General features: G+C 35.5%; 1 protein-coding gene across 3 annotated transcripts in view; it reads left to right on the top strand.

Annotated features, from left to right (window-relative positions):
* The first annotated feature begins 5,334 nt into the window (after nucleotides 1-5,334).
* LOC127879169 (uncharacterized) overlaps nucleotides 5,335-24,806 on the top strand; it is a 156,544-nt gene continuing 137,072 nt past the window's right edge. For all 3 annotated transcript variants that reach the window (XR_008048949.1, XR_008048948.1, XM_052425858.1), the window contains exons 1-4: nucleotides 5,335-5,470; nucleotides 9,312-9,436; nucleotides 18,356-18,555; nucleotides 22,031-22,234. Coding sequence is in view for 1 of the 3 variants with exons in the window: in XM_052425858.1 (XP_052281818.1) it covers nucleotides 9,324-9,436; nucleotides 18,356-18,555; nucleotides 22,031-22,234 (517 nt within the window). In the remaining 2 variants the exon portion in view is untranslated. The remainder of the gene's footprint in view (nucleotides 5,471-9,311; nucleotides 9,437-18,355; nucleotides 18,556-22,030; nucleotides 22,235-24,806) is intronic.

Below are 24,806 nucleotides of genomic sequence, written 5' to 3' on the forward strand. Positions count from 1 at the left end.
CTATCCGAAAATGTACTGCGAGTCGAAAGCACGCGACCGAGCATTAGCGGCCAGCGTCTGTCAGTTGTAAATATTGATTTACGACGATGTAAGCGACCTACAGTGCAGAGTGCATTAGAAATCACCGAAGCGTGTAAGTGTTACAAATGGTGTTTTTACTGCTATTGTCAAGTTTTATGGGGGTTATTATCGGATTAACGGCTCCTTAATGATATTGAGTAATAAGTTAAGTAACACGGGGACAAACTGTCACGACGATCAATAATTATAATGATTATTAGGGCCGCTATTTCTTTGTTAAAATCAAAACCATGGGGCTGGCAAAAGCATTTAATTTCTCCACATCAACAAATAAAAACTTGTTTCAACAGGTATTTGTGAGCTTTTCTGTTTAATAGATTCATTATTGTTATGTTCTGGGAAGGATATAAATTGATTAAGAAAACAACAATTTCTGAATTAAATATAAAACATTCACTCGATGTACTATATTTCGGATATGTTAAATTCGGACATTAAAAGATAGGTACATTTATGTGTTGGTTTGATGTTGATAGTTTGTAAAAATATGTTTTATGTTATTTCAGGCAACTAGAATGGATTGTGGCAATTATCTGGGCCTCTCTGTCAGGAAAAAGGCGTGAACAACAGTCATTTAATTGAACCTGGAAATCATCCACCACTAACAGAAAACTTGCTAACAACAGAAGCTGATGTATATCATGTCCAAATGACCAAATATAACTGTTAAACAATTTGAAGTGAGATGCTTTATTTTCTGATTCCCTTTCAAATGATGAACATTGGTGTGATTTTATGTTTAAATAATTAATTTCGAAACATTTATGCAGCATACTGTTTAATACATTGATGTTAACATTATTAGATTATTTTGGTTATCTGTGTTGTTTATCAAGTTGAAAAAAATGTTATTTATATACAAATAAAGCTTATTAATACTTATGAAGGTATGACTTATGAAGGTACTTATTGGGGTTTTTTTATGAAATAACATACTTTTTAAAGTGATAATATAGTCAATGACATTAATGTAGTAAGGTTTCTTAAAATGATTGTTCTTATTAATAAGGTGGAATAACCGACAGTATTCACGCCGCGAAAAAGTGGCGACAACTTTTTTTGGGCCAGTGGAACCCCTGAAAGGGGAAGAGAGGGGGTGCAATGCAGCCAACAATCCCAGGTTACTGGACAGCCTCGTCCTTTCTTGTAATAAGAAATGCCATAAAATATGATTATATTAAGATACTGAAAAATGTAAATGGTGGACTAACGTCATACTCTCATAAAAAATGTATTAAAATAAAGAAGACCAGGTCAATACCATTGGCCTGATTTAGAAAGGGCGGGGTAGAACAATAAACCCATAAAAGCTAAAATAAAAGTTGTGTAAAGGAGACACAAATCCAACACAATTACTAGATTACGTCAGTTTTGTGCAAAGATTACACAGTTTAAAGGACAAACAGTCACAAGACTGAATAATTGGGTGGGTGTTGGCTGCTCTCCCTCCCCCAATGACCTTGATTTTGTCAGTTATCTGACAATCCAGAAGGTATTTGGCGAGGGCAGAGAAGACCGGGCCCCTAGCTGCTCCCTTGGGGTCTAGCACGTTGGAAAGGTTTAAAACTAGTCCATGGGAGTGCAATGCAGCTTCGAGGTGGTCGCTCTGCGCCTTGTGGTTAGGACAGTGCAGCAGCATGTGGGGCGCAGTTCCTGGCACCTAGAACATGCGGGGTCTATACCGAGGACATACTTTGCTGAGTATCTGTCAGGCGGCCTGAGGGTTTTCGCGGTTCTGGTAAAAGTATGTCGACGGGAAGACAAATTGTCGGTCCGCAGATTCCACTCACCCACTACAAATTTCTTTGTCAGGGAGTAGATCTCAGTAGGTGCCAGGAGTTCCCCAGCATCTACGGCCCCCCTCAAGAGGCCCTCCTTTTTCCCCCTGTCGGCCTGCTCATTCCCGCTGATGTTGATATGTGCTGGACACCATACTTATGTGACCTTTAAAGATTTATCTAGGCACTGTTGATGAAGTTCCAAAATGTTAGCTTAAATGTCAGACCTAGATCTGCTTTTTCTGTTTTTTTATAGACTCAAGAGATGACATTGAGTCTGATAAAATAGCAGTTTTAGTAGGTTTATTGACCAATAATCAGCACAAAGAGTATTTAAAAATTGCCAAACGTTCTGCTGTAAAAATAGAGAGATTGTTGCTGAGCCTGTGCGTTTTGGTAATCTTTTTTTAGGGAATTACAAAAGAGTTGGCTACCAAACCAGAGTTAGGGCATTTGGAGCCGTCAGTGTAGATTTTTAGATGCTCAGCATACAAATTATCTATAAGGGAGAGAGCTTCTGACTTGATGAGTTGTGGCAAGTCAGTTTTCGTTATTTTATTAGAGAGTGATAGGTCAACATCAATTGGTCCAAGCGTCCAGGGGGGGGGGGGGGGGGGGGGCTCAGGTCTGCTACAGGTACCTTGATCATAGATAAAGAAGTTAAGGCATATAAGCAAATTTATTAATTTGACCTTGAGAGTCAAGGTCATTCAAAAGTCAAGGTCTCATTACCAGGTACAGTTCCATCATGATAGTAAGAAAGTATTGGAAGTTTGAAAGCAATAGCCTTGATACTTTAGAAGTAAAGTGGATCTAAACACAAAATTTAACAAAATATTCAAAGTTACTTAGACAAAAAAGGGCAATAATTCCATTAAAAAGCCAACGAGAGTTATGCAACTTGCCCTGTACAGTCCCCTAATGATAGTTAGCGAGTTTTCAAATTTTGAAAGCAATAGCTATGCTACTTTAGGAGTAAAATGGACCAAAACACAAAACTTAACCAAATGTTCAATTATTTAAGTATAAAGGGGCCATAATTCTGTCAAAATGCTTGATAGAGTTGTCTACTCTTGTTTATAGATTGAGATCATGTTGGTAAAGAAGTATGCAAAATGTTAAAGCAATATGTCAAGGGACATAGAAAAATATTGAGGTGGTACGCAAACTTTTACATAGATTTATAAATAATATGCATATTATAAGTGAAAAAGGACCATAATTCTTACAAAATGCTTGATACAGTGTTCTGCTCTTGTTTATAGGTTGGGGTCATGTTGGTCAAGAAGTATGCAAAATATTAAAGCAGTATGTAAAGGGACATGGGCAATAATTGGGGTGGTACGCAAACTTTAACATTTGCACGCTATCGCTTATGCTAACGCCGACACCGGGGTGAGTAGGATAGCTCCACTATATATTTTTCATATATAATAGTGGAGCTAAAATTATTTCAATTCATAAGTTTTATGTCTTTTCATTTATGCATTATCAAAGATTATTGCCAATGCATTTGCATGATGCTTTGGTTGAGTTTAAGGATAAAGTTAAGCAAATAAAATTATTTGTCCCAAAATGCATGTCCTCTGAAGCCCCTGTTGGGATATGAACCCAAACCTCTTTCCTCTGGCCTGGAAAGTATTCTTCCTTGAAATACAAGGGCATGTTAGAGGAAAATGAGCAACTTGCAGACTATTTACCTTCAACAATATTTTATCTGTGGTATTATTTACAAATTCCATGAAGAATATTTTTACAGGATCTATCTTACACAACATAACAACATCACATTACACGCCTCTGTGAATCTGCAACACATTACAGCTTAAGTTCATTTTTGTATGATTTTGCATGGTTCATATATTTTCCATTATTAAAAATTAAGTCATTTTTGTTTGAATACAAAAAATGAAATATCAATATACTAAAACTATCAATATTATTAACTAAAACCCCAATATAATAATATGAATCTTATAAGAAAATAAATTGCTTTAATATCTCTGTCTGAGAACAATTCTGAATAAAGATACATTGTATACATTGGCTAGTATCAAACCTGTTCAATACAAGTACAACATAATAAATAATTCAGGGGAGGAATTTCCTGTTACATGTAGATCAGATAATGATTGGACATAAATGAAGGGGTCAAAGTTTCCCTATAATCATGGGTGGTGGTATTTCATTGTAAAATGTTTTCTATCCTCAATGTGCAATTAAATATACTTTGAATATGTTTGTTCGGTTTAAACACGGTTCTTGTTCTAATAGATGCTGAGCCCGTTGCAGAGGAGTATGTGAGAGCAAGGAACAACTCTGCATTGAGATTGATTCACTCTCATTAATAATAACACTAGAATAACAATTTTATCAAAGATACTGACAATACAGATTATGGCTTATACATAATATCATAACCATACTAACAATCATTTATAATAATAATTATTATTATCAGTTATAAGAAAGTTTTATCCCTGATGGAAGAATGTTGACATACTTTCAACCATTCCTTGTATAAACATTATTAAAAAACAACAAAAACAAACAACTGCCACAAAAAACTAATATAAGGTTTTAATTAGTCAATTCATTTTTAGAATAATTGTGCAATACGTTGTCATCTTTTGTAGGGATTTACATATACCTAGTCCTTTACTGCTGCATAATTTGTTTTAAATTTCTAAAATACATTTATATTTAAATTAGTTATGATTTTTTCACTGAAAAATACGTAATATACAAAATGCCAGCAACAACTTAGTTTGGGTAGGCCCAGTTTTCTGGCTCGCTCTAATATCAGAAACTGACCACACTGGATGACATAATAAAAATTGTCAGTGTGTTACAGTCCAATACTATTCCCATGGTCATATGTCTGCCTTTGCTTAAAATATTTGAATCTTTCTTTTTCTTCACTTTAATTGCAAAGCTTCTCTAGGGCATTGACACACTGCGCCTATACTGGGAGTCTGTCTCACATTGATTTTCAATTTTTTTTAAAAATATGTATGTTTTTAAGCAATCCTAGTAGTTAATGTTGACATTTTTTAACAAATTCTGTCTGAACATTTGCAAAATAAACAACACGCCTGCATGTGAACATCTTGGAATACCAAGTAAAACGACGCATCACAACGACTATTTGAAACTAAAACTTGGTAGTTATAATAAGCTTTAATAATAAATGACCCAGATTATATACCCAACTAAATAACCGAAATAGCTTGGGGCCGAATCAATCTGCTTACATTATAATAACAATGTTATTTTTTGTGTTCACGCAATAAGAAAACTAACGAGTACAAATCGTGACGATCTTGTTCGGGGATTTGAGTGTACTTTCCGCATCTAAATTATTCACCATTTGCAATAATCATAAAATAGGGTAAGAATCGTTGATATAATACAAGGATACGGTCTTGCATTCCTCACGAACATGTTTATATCATACTGCGCATGCGCAAAACCTGTTGTCTTCCTGTATCTTAACTGCCTCACGGTCTTGCAATTCTCACGCGACACCGGTGCATAGATCGTAAATAAAAGTATTCTATATCTCAAACAGCGAATGGAAATCAGGAAAATGGAAAAGAGTGTTTCCCCATGTGAGTGGGTGGGAGTTGAATGGCAGTTTAACCATTTAATCGTGGGTGTGTTTTGAGTGTGTTTTTCTAAACACGAAATTGTGACGAAGCCTCCATAGTTTTCATTAACTTTAATTTACGTAGTCCTTATTGAAAGTTTTAGAAACTGAACGAGAAATGTTAGCTGTCGGGTTGAACAAAATCACCTAAGCTTTACGGAAGTAGCTTTCTGTTTCAGGAAGTGTTATACCGTGTTTTCTTCCTTGTTTTACAACTATATGATCATGACAGTAGTATTGGAATAGCTGTACTGTAAGTTGTGGGTTACTAACGCTTGCCAAAATTTATGATATAAAAAGAACAATGTAATATTGGTATTTGGCTTTTTGGGATTTTGTTGTTTTACTTAATTTATAATTGAGATCAAATAAGACTTTAAAAGCATGTAAATAGTTTTGGGAAATAATTGTTACGAATTGACAAAACAATAATTTGTTGACCTTAAATGTATTGTCGGAAATATTTGCAGAATATTTTATAATTATGAAGTAATTGTATTGAGAACCACAGTCTGTATTAATTTAATTTGTGTAATTGTTTCGCTCATAGGGCCTAATTAGTAGACACCAGGTACAATTAACATTTGGAGATACCAGTCCTAATGAGATTTGATTGGTCATTGTAAGCTCAGGTACTACTTAAAAGCACCCCGGGGCCTCTAAATTAAACTACAAAGTCTCCATGGTACGGACAAAACTATGAAAAGTACCCCGGAGAGTCTTTAAGTGTTTTTCCGTACCTACATTATTGTATACTTGAGAGTATACTCATGGTACTGTTGAGTAGTACCAAACCCAACAAAGACCAATTGAACCCAATTAGGGCATACATACATATATATAGTCTTTGTTAGAACATTATTTCTTCTTTGAATTAGAAGATACCAAATCATAACTAGTACATAATATAATGCTATGTTCAGATTAGGAGATAATTTATCCAATTTTTCATGGTGAGCTATTGTGGTATTTGCATGAAGCTCTTTCAAATGTTTTAAAAGTATTTGCTGAAGGCAGGTTGCCATGTCAGCTATAAGGACAATAATCCGACATTATTATGCCCCCATTCGAAGAAGAGGGGGTATATTGTTTTGCACATGTCGGTCGGTCCGTCGGTCAGTCCGTCCACAAGATGGTTTCCGGATGATAACTCAAGAACGCTTTGGCCTAGGATCATGAAACTTCATAGGTACATTGATCATGACTGGCAGATGACCCTTATTGATTTTCAGGTCACTAGGTCAAAGGTCAAGGTCACAGTGACTTGAAATAGTAAAATGGTTTCCGGATGATAACTCAAGAATGCTTAGTTAGGCCTAGGATTATGAAACTTCATAGGTACATTGATCATGACTGGCAGATGACCCCTATTGATTTTGAGGTCACTAGGTCAAAGGTCAAGGTCACAGTGACTCGAAATAGTAACATGGTTTCCAGATGATAACTCAACAATACTTACGCCTAGGATCATGAAATTTCATAGGTACATTGATCATGACTGGCAGATGACCCCTATTGATTTTCAGGTCACTTGGTCAAAGGTCAAGGTCACAGTGACTCGAAACAGTTAAATGGTTTCCGGATGATGACTCACGAATGCTTATGTCAAGGATCATGAAACTTCATAGGTACATTGGATCATGAAACTTCATAGGTACATTGATCATGACTGGCAGATGACCCCTATTGATTTTCAAGTCACTAGGTCAAAGGTCAAGGTCACAGTGACTCGAAATAGTAAAAAGGTTTCCGGATGATAACTCAACAATACTTACGCCTAGGATCATGAAATTTCATAGGTACATTGATCATGACTGGCAGATGACCCCTATTGATTTTCAGGTCACTAGGTCAAAGGTCAAGGTCACAGTGACTCGAAACAGTTAAATGGTTTCCGGATAATAACTCACAAATGCTTATGCCTAGGATCATGAAACTTCATAGGTACATTGATCATGACTGGCAGATGACCCCTATTGATTTTCATTTTAATATCTATTTTTCCAAAATCACAAGAGCTTGACGTCCTCTAGAGTTTATTTATATCATATATATTGCCTTGTCTATAAGTTGACCTCTTACACAATCTCCAAAGCTTGATCTTTTATATGGTTGTCAGTAGAAATCTGATACGAAACCTTATCTAGCAGTCCTTCACCAATATTATGTGAGATATGGCTATGGGGTGACCCCACTCTATGAACAAAAAAAATGGACCCAACTCTAGGCAGTCAAGTGTGTTTTACTTTTATTACGCTTTTACATGTATATTAAAAGATCATGTAAATTCTCTGAAGCTGGAATGATTAAAGCTTAGATATTGAGCATTAAACATTGAATAGTGGACCTCTTGGCTCTACCAAAAGTGTGCCATGGACCTAGTCAGTACCAAGAGTGTAAACATTTTGGTCCTGGTTTCAAAATTTGCGCCTCACCCCCTCTATTGGAGTTATGGGTCTGATTTTTTAAATTGATCTTTTCTTACCTATATATCAAAATTGGCAACACCGAACGAGTCATAATTATAGTTACTAAAGACATATAGCAAAATGTATTTTGAATACACAAGTTTTGGTTGTAAATGACATTGTAAAATGTTAAGTGGTCCTCTATAAATCTTGCCTTTGATTGCAAAACTGTCCACAGGCACCCTAGGGGCCAGCATGGTTTCTTTATAGACTTTATAAGAAAACTAAAACTTGTGCTAATGATATATATATTGGCAGAGTTAGAAATGGTTGCAGTCACAATATAAATCTTTAAGGTAAATGTGCAAAAAAACAACGTCTCCATTTCAATGTTTCTACTACATATATTCAATTAAACTTTACACATGTGTTTGTGGTAATTGTGTTCCATGGTTCATAACTCTGACATGCAATTTATTTAAACATGCAACACCTCTATATCACTGTAATTCTTTAACATGTGTTCAATTGAAACTTCAAACATGTTTGGTGTCATTGTGTGAGGGCTTTGATCAAGTTCCATATCTCTTATATGACATCTAACAGAACTATGCTCCTTTTTGTTATGAAAATTCAAGTTTCTATTTCGAGGAACAACTCAATATCTCTATGACGTCTACTACAGATATTCAAATAAAACTACATTTATACATGAATGTGTTCAGGGTCTTTATTAACAACATTGCGTTCAAACATAATTAAAGTCATGGTTACATTTCTTGTTTTAATTAATACATTTTAAGCTTTCAGTTTACATATACTGTAGAATTTAAACATATATTCAACTATAAATATATGTCTTCAGGGCTCAGCCTGCGTTAAAATTTGAGGGAGAAGTGACAGCTGAAATTAGGGAGAAGTGAGGCAACTTTAAAGAGAAGTGGTTCCTGTAAAGCATTAAATCAACTCTTAATGTATTGTGTGTTCCCCTTATTGCACCATGCCCATTATCATTAATCAGACTCACACTTGGCAGTTTGGGTGAAAACATTAACAAATACAAACACACTTAAGTGTTAATGTCGTGTTATTATTGTATATAACTGAATTTATTGAATACATTATATGTCAATATCGGGCTCAAAGTAAATCACAAAAGGAGGAGAAGTCACTTCTCTTCATTCAATTGGAGGTAGAAGTTAATCTGTCCAGGGAGAAGTAGTCTTCCACTTTTCCCTCACGGCTGAGCCCTGGTCTTGGTGGTCATTATATCTGGTTACTGACAGAAAATATACATTATACTATCAACGTGGAGGAATAATTAAGTGCAATGTTTTGTGATGCCCATTGTAAATGATTAAAAGCTTATGATTCAGTTCCCAATTGTATCTTCAGGACTGGAGAACCATGGAAGTGTTCCTCTATAGGGCTCTATGCTTCTCCCTATGTCTCACATTTGTTGAGTCCACGGCCAACTACCAACTGTTCAAGGGGCCCAGGACTGGTGAAACACAGCGCTAGTAAGTAGTAAAAAGGGCTTCTACTCACTGGCTCAACCTTTTCTGTAGCATTTTCTTTCCAAATTTGGCTAGTTTATAGGTCTTGATGAAGAATAGTTTGATGCCCCTCTCTACCTACCCAAATCACCAGACCTTATTTCGACCGTGACATTGTTCTTTTTATAAACTTCACTCAATGTTTATTACAGAAAAAACTAAATTTGATGCGTACTTTAAGTCAAATGGGGATTTTGCCGGAATAAATACATGACGTGGGGAAGGGCCTGAAAAGGGGCAGAGTGAACTCTTTTGGTAAAAAATGGTTGGATGGCAAACTTAGTACATGGTAAGTGTTTTTTTGTACTGAAGTACTTATGCTCAATAACTCATACAGTATTATTCCATGAAGTACCATATTATCTTCTTTAAAAAAGAAATATGATGTTACTATCAAGTAATACTGTATGTTACTCTATATAGTTACACTATAAAACTGCAGAATAGCCAGCCCATTATAAAAACATGTTGGTGTGTCTGAATTGACCAGAACACATTTGTATGGAACACCTCATCTGTCTCCTGTTGACTATTGATTTATCGGAGATTTCATTGAAATGATGTGGGTTTAAATCATATGATATGTGTTTATAATAGTATGCTGTGTGCTTGCCATAGTATGCACAGCATTCCATCACAAACACACACAATACTATGGCAAGCACACAGCATACTATAATAAGCACATATCATATGATTTAAACCCACATGATTTCAATGAAACTTAGAGCATACCATCACAAACACACAGCCTACCATCACAAACACACAGCATACCATTTCAAACACACAGCATGCCATCACAAACACACAACATACCATGAGAGAAACACAGCAGAATATGGCAAACACACAGCATATCATCACAAACACACAGCATATCATAACAAACACACAGCATACCATCACAAACACACAGCATACCATCACAAACACACATCATACCATCACAGCACACAGCATACTATTAGTAACACATATCATATGATTTAAACCCACATCATTTTAATGAAACCTCCGATATATCAATAGGGGTTCCATACATTTGCCCTTCCATTCTGCTTTAGCAAATGACAAAGTAATTCAATTTTGTGGGGACATGTACACAGCTGTGTTTTTTTTTAAGTTCGTGTTAGTTCTTATTGTATCACAACAATGCCTTTATTGTTAGAAACACATACTGTTGCTGGCCGAATTTAGTTTTTCATACAATTGTTTGTTTTTGTGGTTATTTGGAGTGGTTATTGAATCATTTCTGTGACAATAGTGTCATTAATCGTAAGAAACATTCCCAAAGTGATTATTTCTGTTGATTAGATGGTACTTTAAGTATGTACTATATAGTGAGGTCAATATTTAAATTTGGCAATATGTTGTTTACTCTAATAGGACCAATACAAATACAAAGAAGTATATTTAAAAAGTAAAAAAATATATGAAGAACCTATCCTTAAACAAGAGAGCCATGATGGCCCTGAATCACTCACTTACTAACCAAATACAATCCCAACCCAGATTTCATCAAGATCAACATTCTGACCAAATTTCATAAAGATTGGATGAAAACTGTTACCTCTATCGTCTACACATGGTTTTTCTATTATTTGACCTAGTGACCTAGTTTTTGACCCCAAGTGACCCAAATACAATCCCAACCCAGATTTCATCACGATAAACATTCTGATCAAATTTTATAAAGATTGGATGAAAACTGTGACTTCTATTGTCTACATAAGGTTATTCTTTTATTTGAGCTAGTGACCTAGTTTTTGAACCCAGATGACCCAAATACAATCGCAACCCAGATTTCATCAAGATAAACAGTCTGACCAAATTTCATAAGGATTGGATGAAAACTGTGACCTCTATTGTCTATACAAGGTTTTTCTATTATTTGACCTAGTGACCTAGTTTTTGACCTAGTGACCTAGTTTTTGACCTAGTGACCTAGTTTTTGACCTAGTGACCTAGTTTTTGACCTAGTGACCTAGTTTTTAACCCCAGATGACCCAAATACAATCCCAAACTGTAACCTCTACTGTCTACACAAACAAATTGTTGACGGACACACGCACGCACACACGCACGCACATACGGACGCCGGACATCACACGGTCACATAAGCTCACCATGTCGCTTGTGACAGGTGAGCTAAAAATAGCCAGCCCATATAACTTTTTGTTTAAGTGGTTAGATTTTTCTTTCTATGATTTTTCAGTATTTAATGATTATTGCATTATTGTGTTATTTTTAGCTCATCTATTTTTTGAAAAAAAATTATGAGCTATTGTCATCACCTTGGCGTCGGCGTCGGCGTCGGCGTTGGCGTTGGCGTCGGCGTCCGGTTAAGTTTTGCGTTTAGGTCCACTTTTCTCAGAAAGTATCAATGCTATTGCATTCAAACTTGGTACACTTACTTACTATCATGAGGGGACTAGGCAGGCAAAGTTAGATAACTCTGGCGTGCATTTTGACAGAATTATGTGCCCTTTTTATACTTAAAAAATTGCAAATTTTGGTTAAGTTTTGTGTTTAGTTCCACTTTTCTCAGTAAGTATCAATGCTATTGCATTCAAACTTGGTACACTTACTTACTATCATAAGGGGACTGGGCAGGCAAAGTTAGATAACTCTGGCATGCATTTTGACAGAATTATGTGCCCTTTTTATACTTAGAAAATTGACAATTTTGGTTAAGTTTTGTGTTTAGGTCCATTTTATTCCTTAAGCATCAAAGCTATTGCTTTCATACTTGCAACACTTACTAACTATCATAAGGGGACTGTGCAGGCAAAGTAATGTAACTCTGACTGGCATTTTGACAGAATTATGTGCCCTTTTTATACTTAGAAAATTGAAAATTTGATTAAGTTTTGTGTTTAGGTCCACTTTATTCCTACAGTATCAAAGCTATTGCTTTCATACTTGCAAGATTTATGAACTATCATAAGGGGACGGTGCAGGCAAAGTTATGTAACTCTGACTGGCATTTGGACGGAATTATGGGCCCTTTATACTTAGAAAATTGAAAATTTGGTTAAGATTTATGTTTTGGTCACTTTACCCCTAAAGTATCATAGATATTGCTTTCATACTTGGAACACTCACAAACTATCATAAGGGTACAGTAAAAGGACAAGTTGCATAACTCTGGTTGTCATTGTTACGGAATTATGGCCCTTTTTTGACTTAGTAACTTTTAATATATGGTTAAATTTTGTGTTTCGATCCACTCGAAGTATCAAGGCTATTGCTTTCAAACTTCAAATACTTACATGCTATCATGAGGTTACTGTACCTGGCAACTTGAATTTTACTTTGACCTTTGAATGACCTTGACTCTCAAGGTCAAATTATTAAATTTTGCTAAAATTGCCATAACTTCTTTATTTATGATTAGATTTGATTGATACTTTGATGAAACTACTCTTACCTGACATACCACAATAGACTTCACCCAAACCATCCCCCGTGCCCTCCCCCCCCTCCCCCCCCTCCCCCCCCCCTAATTTTTTTTTTTTTTTTTTTTTTTTATAAGATCATCTCACAAATGACCACCACACCCTCACACTATACCCCCACCCCACCCCCCCCACCCCCCCCCCCAAATTTTTTTTTGATTTTTTTTTTTTTTTTTTTTTTTTTAAGATCATCTCACAAATTATCACCACACCCTCACACTATACCACCCCCCCCCCCCCCGATTTTTTTATTTTTATTTTTTTTTTCGCTTTTTTGGAAGATAATGTAATAAATGTCCACAACCCCACACTATACACCCCTCTTCACTCCACTCCTCCCTCCTTTGTGATTGAAAATGAGAGTCCCTTCACCTTTAAAAAGAAAATAGATGAGCGGTCTGCACCCGCAAGGCGGTGCTCTTGTTTAATATGTTAGGATTCGCTTCTTATCAATTTTTCCCAATATTTGTGTCCTTGTTTTTGTTCAGTTGTAGGTTCTTCAAGATGCCAATTAAATTATTTGTAACATGATATGTATAAGTATTTTCCAACCTGCTTGCCCTTGGTTGGTTATGCAACTTTAAAGTTAAAACAAACATTTTTTTTGTATGCTGAATGTGTTGACACATATTTCTAATGAACAATTAGGTCGGGAGTGATATAGAAATTTGAACAATGTTTGGCTTATGTACTTTTGATAGTTTTTTAAGGGACCGTCAACCACGAATGACAAAAAAGAAAAGTTCTAAAATACCGTATTGTTTTACAATTATCAGTTTATATTGATTAAAATATCACGACTGGTATATTACATTACTTGAAAAAAGTTATTAAGTTTTCATATTTTCATATATATGGTAATAAAATTTTACTGGGTATGTGTAGCAGGTATCTACCAGTTAACTATAAATAACGCTAGTAGATTGATCATCATCGTCACGTGGTAAACCCAGGAATGCAAATTGTGCATGCGTAGTGAATTGTATATATTTTGTATATAAAATGATCAATCTACTTGCGTTATTTATAGTGTGTATATCGTTATGTTACCTATATTCGCGATGTACTTTTGATTTCACATCGCAAAACTTTATTACTGAATATACTGAAAATATGGACTTTTTATGCCCCCTTTCGAAGAAAAGGGGGTATATAGTTTTCGCACTGTCGGTCTGTAAGTTTGTCCGTCAGTCTGTCAGTCTGTCTGTCATACTTTTTGTGTCAGGTCTCTAATTCAAATACTTTTCATCCGATCTTTACCAAACTTGGTCAGAAGTTGTATCAAGACAATATCTAGGTAAAGTTCGAATATGGGTCATACGGGTCAAAAACTAGGTCACGGGGTCACTTAGTGCACATCAAGGATTTAGCATGGTGTCCACTCTCTAGTTTATGTGGCTTTCTGATTTATTTTGATATTCTAAGACATTTTTATGCCCTTGAAGGAGGGCATATAGTGATCGACTGTCCGTTCGTCTGTCCATCCGTCTGTCGGTCACACTTTTCGTTTAGATTTCAAAAATGCTCATAACTTCTATGTCGCTTCAGATAGCAATTTGGCATGCATGTGTATATGGACAAGGCCTTTCCATACGCACACAAATTTTGACCCCTGTGACCTTGACCTTGAACTTAGGGTCCGCGTTTAGGTTCGAAATCTGTGTTTAGGATTCGAAAAAAGCCCATAACTTCTACCAAGCGTTTATTGGGGGCATAAGTCATCCTATGGTGACAGCTCTTGATTCAAGTAATGTAATATACCAGTCGTGATATTTTTATCAATATAAACTAATAATTTAAAAAATACGGTATTTTAGAACTTTTCTTTTTTCGTAATTCGTGGTTGACGGGCCCTTTAAGGTTGAAAAGCGTAAAAGGAAATAATTTCCAAGGTTGTGATCACAAGATAAAGTACTCCAATGACTATATTGTCAAATAGTTTGGACATTAGGCAAAATGACTTCTTTATAATTTGTTTTATACAGTGTCCGACAAATCCATTGCCCGGAGCCCGGGGGCTACCGAAATTTTTCATCGGGCTACTGAAATTTTCCAGCTGACGCCCGCCGGGCTACTATAAATCTATACGAGCGGTAGCCCGGTTTATTGACAGACATACGTAGAATAAACACGCTGACCATGTGTTTGTACACTGTGTATTGCTTATAATCCGATAACAAAGTGCAATCAATTATCTAATCAGTCACCGATCACTTGCGGTAATGTCTTAAACAGTAACAGTGTATTTTAATCATCCAATCAGAATCAACATTTGTCGTCTGCTAATAATATAATGAGAGCCGGTTGGATAGTTGGCGCACATGATGCAACATCATTTCGCAGTTTGGAATTCTTTGTTAACCGCAACAATGAGTAATAGCGTCAACGTTTTCGATGTCGTTAAATATCCAAGGACGCCAAACATTAAATAAATTAAAACAATAGCGGATTCTTCAAAACGGTAACAAAACCGAAAATGAATATTAATGACAACTTTGTGAACGCAGTTAACACCTGCTAATTAGTTTGCATTTTCAATGAATAATTGGATTAATCGACTGTTAATCAATAATCCCATATATGCCCAATTTATATTTTTAAAACCAAATTATGGGTGGGTAATATAGACAATAAGAGTCATAAACACAAACGTTTGAAATTTTCTAAAATGTCAAATGAATTTCGGCATATGGTTCTATTTAAAGATATGATGAAATAAGCTCCCAATCAGGACCGTTGTATTGCAACATGCGTAAATAACCTTCCACGGTTTGCACGCGTTGTGTACAGCTATTTTAGGTTACAAAATTCTACATTTAAGAAATGAATTTCTTTGTCCTGATAAAAAGCGCGCGAAAATTGGCCTGGGTGTATTTATTTGTAAATACAAATTTCGTAGCGGGTACAGCATTGAGATAATTTAATTTCCATTAAAAGTTTCGTTGTGAATTTCAACTAAAGTACCGGGGTATCTCGCGAATTATTTGGCATTGACATTTTCTCTTTATAAAATATCATGTAAACACGCTGTATCGTTACCGTTACGCTGTATCAGTTCCTTTATTATTGGAACAATTATTGTATTGTATACTGACTGCACACAAGTGTCGTAACATACGGATGCAATACGTTAATTCGGACAGTACACAAGTAAATAAATGATTTAATACTCTTGATTTCTTGAAACTCTGCATTTGTTGTTAAAAAGGGCAATTGCATTGATTAACACCATACGAGTCAATCGTATTGATCATCTAAACGCTTCATTTACGTTTACAACTTAACGTGCTGTCCGAATTTAAGTACACATACATGTGCACATACACATGTTATATCTACATGTAGTATATGATTTTCTTTGGTACATTTACATTTAAGTACACGGTGCCTGTACTGTAACATTTATTTACGATATTGACTGTGTACATCAGACTACTTGCTGTTTTATGTATATGTATGTACACATATTATGTATATGTAAATGAAGAAATAAAATAAAGATGAAAACCTGCCTCTTATCATTTTGTAGGAAAATTTTATGGGCTACCAAATATTTTTATTGGTAGCCCAGTGGGCTACCTGAAAAATAAGAAATTTGTCGGACACTGATTTTATAGTACTTCCAATTAAAGTACATATTTTCTGATTCCCCACTTCCATATCCACTTGAAGATGAGCTTACACATAATGTTAGTTTGCACAATGAATGTGGTATGATGTGGTTGATTGTTTTTATGCCCCTGGATCGAATGATCGAGGGTATATTGTTTTTGGTACAACTCCCATCTATTTAATGAAGTTTGTAAGAATGTTGTGATAAAGCATGGTCGATGCAATAGAGTTTATATGGAAGTAAAATAAATGTAGGGAAGACAAATTAAAGTGGTGAAAGAATCTTTCTGGCTCATCAGTATGAGACATGTTTTGAATTATATTTACAAGTGGGTGTTTGAAATATTATTATTTAAACCTAGCTATTTAATATATTTCCAATCATATCCAGAAAAAGGCTTTGTCTCTTCAATTAATTATATGTTATATGAGCCCCCCTTAAAAAAATATTTAAAAAATGCTAAAATAATATAATGTGTTGGTTGATTAATGTATGATTCCCCCCCCCCCCCCTCCCCTTGTTCAGACCCTCAGATTTTCTATTATTTGATTGGCAATAATTGTAACCTACCAGTACTTTCCGATGCACAATGATATCGATTGATTACCTTCCTGCTTTATTGAAATTATTGTGTTGGTTTAAAACCTTTGAAGTTAAGTTGACATTCTTAGTGCAAAGCAATCGATCACCACAAATAAAGAAAAAATGTTAACAACTAGGCAATTACAACATTAACTTGAGAGGAAAACTAATGTGAATAATTGTATGACACAAGGATTTTGAATAGAGACCAATTTAAAAGTTATGTGGTTGTGCAGTATAAAGCAAAGCTTCATTGATTACTCAATTAGTACTTAGTCATTTTTGGAATTAAAATGTTTTAATGTCATTAATTTCTCCAAACCCAGAGCCTTTAGGCCCTCTTGTTATCCCCTTCCAAAGGGGGAGGGATATAGAATAGACGTTGTCCGTTTGTCATTCTGTCTGTCAGTCGTTCCATCTGTCTGTCTGTCTGTCACAAAATTTTGAAAATGGCGTGGGATATCAATTCAACTAAGTTCATTGTTTTATTATTATTTTCATTTTTAATCTTACTCTGTAGTTTTCTGAGTACAACACAATAATGTTCAACATAACATTACTGAATAATGTATAGTGATTTTGTAAAGCAATTAAAAAAAGTGCTGCTTTTTAGTTACCTTTTATCACCATGTCAAACAACCGACAAAAATAAATATGAGACTTGATACTTGTGTCAAGAGGTTTTGAGCGTCATTTTGGTTAAGTTTGATTTTTAATCAGTACTTTAAGAGTGCTTCAAATACTTGGTAAAAAAAAGTTCATAAATAGTGGTTTCATAAAATACCACTTAATAACCATGGAGTTGAATAACATGAAATGAAGCTATTAAATATAATCAGATATGCATCAAACTGCTTTGATATCATGCTACTTTAATAAAAAAACTATGTTTTAAAGGATTGTTCTGCAAATTTATGAAGCAGTCCTCGTATGGTACACTGCAGTTCTGTTATAATATGTTTTGCAGGATCTATGGATCAAGATCTATCTAGATTGCTCTACAACTTGTGGGCTCCTTAGCAGATTTTCAATATATATTCAACATTATGTGATACGAGATTGCAATATAGCATATCTGCAATTTAACACAAACAGTATGAAAACTCACATCTGTATGATAAGCACAAACAAATATGATAACAATAAAGTAATTGCAAAATTGATTCACATATGATCCACATTTGTTGATATTTTATTCGATTCTTCTCAATGTGTTTCTTTTTGCAGTCAAGTTTGTCCTATGCCGTCCCAGCCATGTTCCCACTGCTTTTACTGCGAAGAAGGTGTCCTGTCAGATTCCACATACGAAAATAAACAGAGTGTATTATGTAACCAGTACTACATAGGCAAAAATATGTCAGAGGCTCTTCTACCAGAAGAGTTAGCAAACAACAAAATACCAGTGTGCAATATTGGACAGGTTCCAGGTATGTTACATGAATAAAATACATTTGAGCCTCATGTTGGGAAAATTGGGTTTATGCATGTTTGTTAAGTATCATCCTAGATAAGCCTGTGCAGCCAGCACAGGCTAATCAGGGATGGAACTTTCTGCTTTTTCTGTTAAGAGGAAGTCTATTCATATTGTTTGGTCACTTAATTAAGCCCAGTTTTCACAGATAGAGGGTCATTTTAAATGCATTTTAAATGCTTTATTACTGTTTCCTTTTGGGGGGCTATACATTTTGCAAGCAAAAGGGGAAAATTGTACATCACTTATGCACTTGGCTCATAGATTGAAAGATCAATTTAAAATTGCTTACCGTAAAGTGTGGAAACTCAAAATTTACTATGGTAGTTCACAAAAACTCAAGATGACAAAGAAAATTTGGTGCACGCAATATACCATCGCAGTGATGAGTCAATCAGGTTGAAACTGGGATTGTATACCTTCATGAAATCTGTACAGGAAGATATGTACAAAACATGTTCAACTTGTATCAGGACATCAAAAACATCAGTCACTGACATTGTTTTACCAGGAACTAATCATGCAATCAAAAAGTAATGTAAGAAGACTCACACTTTCAAAGAAATGATTAACAGTTCTTGAAAGCAGATCTCAATTGATGTTATTAAAATGAGAATAAATTTCCTCCATTAAATAAATCTTGCTTTCATTTATTTTCCCTTTCAGAAACTGTTTCTCTGTGAACAACATCACATATAATGAAATACATTTTGCAACTTCCGGATGTAATTAACAATACTATTGTCAACGCTTTTAGTCTAGATGCCATGCTAAGTACTTAGACCATTACTTCACCTTTCATATTGTAAATTTAAATAACATGCCACAAAAATGTACTTCATGTGGAGATGACATATATATCCTCATACAAGCCCTGTATCCCTTACATAAATGTCAACGGAACTCTTAAATGTCAATGATAAAAAATGAGCATCATACATCTGGTTTAGACTGTAATTTCATCATTCATGCAACATGAAAGTAACTTGCCTTAAATGTTAAACTTTTGTAAATAAGGTGATTTTGGCAATGCCTGTCTCATTTTATCAAAGTTGAAGAATCTATAAGTTCAGCTTTTGCAGCATATGTAACTAAAACTTAATCATCTAAAATGCAATTTTGAAATAACAGGCCTTATATTGCTGAAAGTGTACATGTTGCTTGTAATAACCTTTGTCTCTTGCTCAAACTTCAAGGTCCCACTCAGTTTAAAAGCGCCATAAACACTATGAATCAACGAATATATTTCACAAAATATTTGGTAAAATTAAGTTAACCCATAAAAAAAACAGTGCAGTGATAGCAATAGCCAAAATTTTGACACTAGATGTGAAATTTACAGGCAGCGTTGGAAGCATGATGAGAACTACGTCCTGCTTCTGATTCTGCCGAAGCCAATCTCGCGTTGGCTGGTATAAGTTTGGATATCATCGGAAATTCACATGGAATATATTGTCACAAAAAATACCAGTACAAACAGGCATTTTGAATCTCGTTAAATCTATGTTACCAGACCACATCTAACCTTGACATTTTGGCTATATTGCTATAAAGGAACACTGATTTTCATGCCCCCGAAGGAGGGCATATAGTGATTGCACTGTCCGTCTGTCTGTCCATTCGTCTGTCCGTCACACTTTAAAAAAAATGCTCATGACTTCTATGTCGCTTCAGATGTAACCTTCATATTTGGTATGCATGTGTATATTGACAAGGGCTTTTCATACGCACACAAATTTTGACCCCTTTGACCTTGACCTTAGGGTCGGCGTTTAGGTTTCGAAATCTGCGTTTAGGTTTCGAAAAATGCTCATAACTTCTATGTTGTTTCAGATGTAACCTTTGTGTTTGGTATGCATGTTTATATGGACAAGGCCTTTCCATACGCACACAAATTTTGACCCCTTTGACCTTGAACTTCGGGTCCACATAGGGTTCGAAATCTGCGTTAAGGTTTCGAAAAATGCTCATAACTTCTATGTTGCTTCAGATGTAACCTTCATATTTGGTATGCATGTTTATATGGACAAGGCCTTTCCATACGCACACAAATTTTTACCCCTTTGATCTTGACCTTGAACTTAGGGTCCGCGTTTAGGTTATGAAATCTGCGTTTAGTTTTCGAAAAATGCTCATAACTTTTTTCGGGGGCATATGTTATCCTATGGAGACAGCTCTTGTTTATGTGTTAACTTTATTTTTCAAAATATTGTACACAATCTTAGTTGATTTTGAGTGTTTGAGGGGCTTTAAATTAAACAAAATTAATAGCTTACTTGACCACGGGCTTGATGCAGTCATGCATCTAGTAAAAAATCAATAGGTTGTACAATGTTGGCCAAACATGCATGTCATATACTATGTTCTGCCCTGGATGCGCCTTTGCACTTTTGGCCCAAACTTATTGGTTTGGCCCCATTAGATTTTCTGAAGTGAGTAAGCAGGCTCATGCAAATTAGAAATTCTAAATACATGTAATCAATTTCAATGGTAATTTAATTAATAAAAAATACACCTGGAAAATGGCTGAAACATCAATTTTGTCTGAATGTGTAACACAATTTATTGGTTGGTTGAGAGGTCTTCTCATAGTGGGGCGTGAAGACCCAGATGGACTTAAAGCATTAAATCACACACTTGTAGCTTCAGATTTTAGCCCCCAGCCATATATCATTAAAATACCTTTATAAATAGCTTAAAATGTTGAAAACCTAGAGGAAACAGCATGTATTCATATAATTTTTTTCTCCTAGTGTGAAAGTAAGCAAATGTAACAAAATAAATAACAGCCAAACTTAATGTCTGGATTACACTTCATGGTTCATAGGTGCCCAAAGAAACAAGGACAACGAAAAAGGCCACCTTAAAAGAAGCTTCATTAAGGCTGGCTCCTCATTTGTTTTTGCTAATTTTGTTTGTGTGTGAAAACTGTAAGACTATTGAACAAAGACAAATACTTGCTTCTCAATCAAAGCAATTTTAGCTAAAACCTTTCTTGATAGGTTCAAGATTGTTCTCTTTTTTCCTCAGTCTAACATGTTCAAGTTTTAATGAGTGTTGACAGATGTGACTGTAAGAAGAAATCGATTGTTTGGTCATTGGCAAAGACTGATTTTATAAGAAGAGCTGAACCCTTATTTGATTTCTGTTTAACCACAATCGTATACTATTTCCCTTTTTTTTAAAGCAGGAAGGGTCTTTGTCCCCAACAGTTTAAAGACATGGCAGAACACGGCATATATCAGTTGCGAGACTTGTATTAATTTCACTGTTTCAAAACAATTGACAACAAGTACTGGTTCTACCCAGGTAATGGACTCAATAGCATTTCAATAAGCCTTAGGCTTTTGATGCGATCGAGCTAAAATAAATAAGTTTTAAATAAGAATAACATGTTTTTTATTTATGAAGATTATTAGCATCATTTTCAGGATGTGGCCCTCCGCCTCAAGATAACATTCAGCCAGGACTGTCCTGGAAATGTGACCCAGGCCACAGTAATCAACCCCACTCTGTCTACTTCTCCTGTGCCCTGATCTGCAACTATACAAACACTGTGGCTTACCAGTACTACTGCAATGAAAGTCTGCGCTGGGAACTTCTGGAAGCGGCTAATTCTAGCTGTCGATCAAATGGTAAAACTTAGTTTGTCTTTTTCGATCATATGAGCGCAGCACGCTCAGGATGAGTTATTGGGATACCGAAATGTTTTCTGTCCATGATGTGTGTTACGTGGGTCTGTCAACTTTTTCTTGAAATAATATCTACTCCTGCACCACTGGTCAGACTGATGAAAATTCAAGGGAATCTGCCTTTGATGGTTCTTTTCCTATGGTTTCTGTTTGTTGATTACGTCAGGGGATCCATAATAGGGTTTTTATGATGAAAAATTTAAAATCATCTCCTCTGAAATTGCATGGAGGAGATTTTTAATATTTGGCACGTTACATCTTATTGTGGTCCTTTACATAGTTTGTTCAAACCCTGGGGTCATCTAGAGGTCCTTTACAGAGTTTGTTAAAATGATGCCAGTGTCAGAACTGGCCCTGCCTCAGGGGTCAAACGTTTTACATAGATTTGTAATTGGAAATTTTTATTTTTTTATCTGGTCTCAATCCGCAAAGCCTAATACTTTTAAATTTGGTATATAGCATCATTTTGAGGTCCTCCAAAAAGTGTGTGCAAATCATAACTCTGAGATCAAAAGGAAAACCATAACAAAAAATTTGTCTGAAACTGCAAAGCCTGTGGCTGTCATAATTGTTTCATATTTGTTATGTCGCATCATATTGTGGTCCTCTATAACGTTTGTTCAAATTATACCCCTGTGGTCACAAGTGGCCTTGTTTTAGGGGTCACCAGTTGTATATTTTCTTATTTACGGAAAACCTTTTTTGAATTTTTTTGTCCCAAACTGCCAAGAACATAGCTTTCATAATTGGTATGTATTATAATCTAGTGGTCCTCAACGAAGTTTGTTCGAATTAGTTAGTTTAAACATATATATTTTAGCTTGATTGCATAGAAAGCCTTGGGCTTATTTGAAACACGCTTAAGTCTGTTTCCTGGGACTAGAACCAGAACTTGGTATCTTCGGGGGAGACATAAAGAATGCTCCTGCAGTGGGGATCAAACACATGACCTCCAGGTCACTAGGCGAATAAAGTATCTGGGGTCAAAGCTGACCAAGCACCAGGTGTAACTTTTTTACATGACACAGAGAATCAGATATAGTAAACAAACTTTTAAGATCTTCTCTGTATATAACAATTGATAGAAGTTGTTGATTAAAAAGACCATGCACGTGTGACACATTTTTATGCCCCCCCCTTCAAAGAAGAGGGGGTATATTGCTTTGCACATGTCGGTTTGTTGGTCTGTTGGTCCATCCACCAGGTGGTTTCCGGATAATAACTCAAGAACGCTTGAACATAGGATCATGAAACTTAATAGGAACATTGATCATGATTCGCAGATGACCCCTATTGATTTTTAGGTCACTATGTCAAAGGTCAAGGTCACGGTGACTCGAAATGGTAAAATGGTTTTTGGATGATAACTCAAGAACGCATACGCGGCCAACAGGGCGAACTCTGAACAATATAACTGAAGCAACTGGTCTGTAATCCTAAATCTATAATTTTCAGTCCAATGAAACATCATCATTTGAGTAAAATGAAGTGGATCAGTAAAAATATTATCAGAATATGAGATTTTTTTTGTATATTTTGTACATTAATTATTGTGTTTATGTTTAATTTTGTTGATTAATATAAATATAAGCAGGACAGGGGAGGTAATACACTATTATATCTTTCTTATATACAGGGGAAACAAATGCAATAAGTTTAAATTTCATGTTTAATAAACAGAGGATATTTGTTCATGTAAGTGTGAGATCATTTGTTATTTTTTTCATTGTCCCGTGACATATTGCTTTTATATTTTGCATACTTGTTTACCAACATCACCCGAACCTATAAACAAGAGCAGACAACTCTATCAAGCATTTTGTCATAATTATTGCCCCTTTTATACTTAGAATATGCATATTATTTGATAAATCTATGTTAAAGTTTGTGTACTACCCCAAATATTTCCTATATCCTTTGACATATTGCTTTTATATGTTGCATACTTGTTTCCAACATGACCCCAACCTATAAACAAGAGCAGACCACTGTATCAAGCATTTTGAAATAATTATGGCCCCTTTTACACTTAGATCATTGAACATTTTGCTCAAATTGCCATAACTTCTTTATTTATGATCACATTTTATTATTACTTTGACAAAACAACACTTACCTGAATACCACAATGGATTCCACCCAAACAATACCCCACGCCCCTACCAGAATCCCCTCCCCAACCTCACCCCCCCCCAATTTTTTTTTTAAACTTCATCTAATAAATTACCACACCCCACATTATAACCCCCCTCTCACCCCCACCCCCCTACCCCCCCCCCCCCCACTTCCCCCCATTTTTTTTTAAACATCTTATAAATTACCTCACCCCACATTATACCCCCCTCTCACCCCTACCCCCCCTACCCCACCCACCCCCCCCAAAAAAAAAAAAATTAAATAAATAAACATCTAATAATTACCACACCCCACATTACAACCCCACTCTCACTCCCTCCTACCCCCCACCCCTCCCCATTTTTTTAACATCTAATAAATTACCCCACCCCACATTATA

This window comes from Dreissena polymorpha, chromosome 4, assembly GCF_020536995.1.
Source record: "Dreissena polymorpha isolate Duluth1 chromosome 4, UMN_Dpol_1.0, whole genome shotgun sequence".
Taxonomy (NCBI): domain Eukaryota; kingdom Metazoa; phylum Mollusca; class Bivalvia; order Myida; family Dreissenidae; genus Dreissena; species Dreissena polymorpha.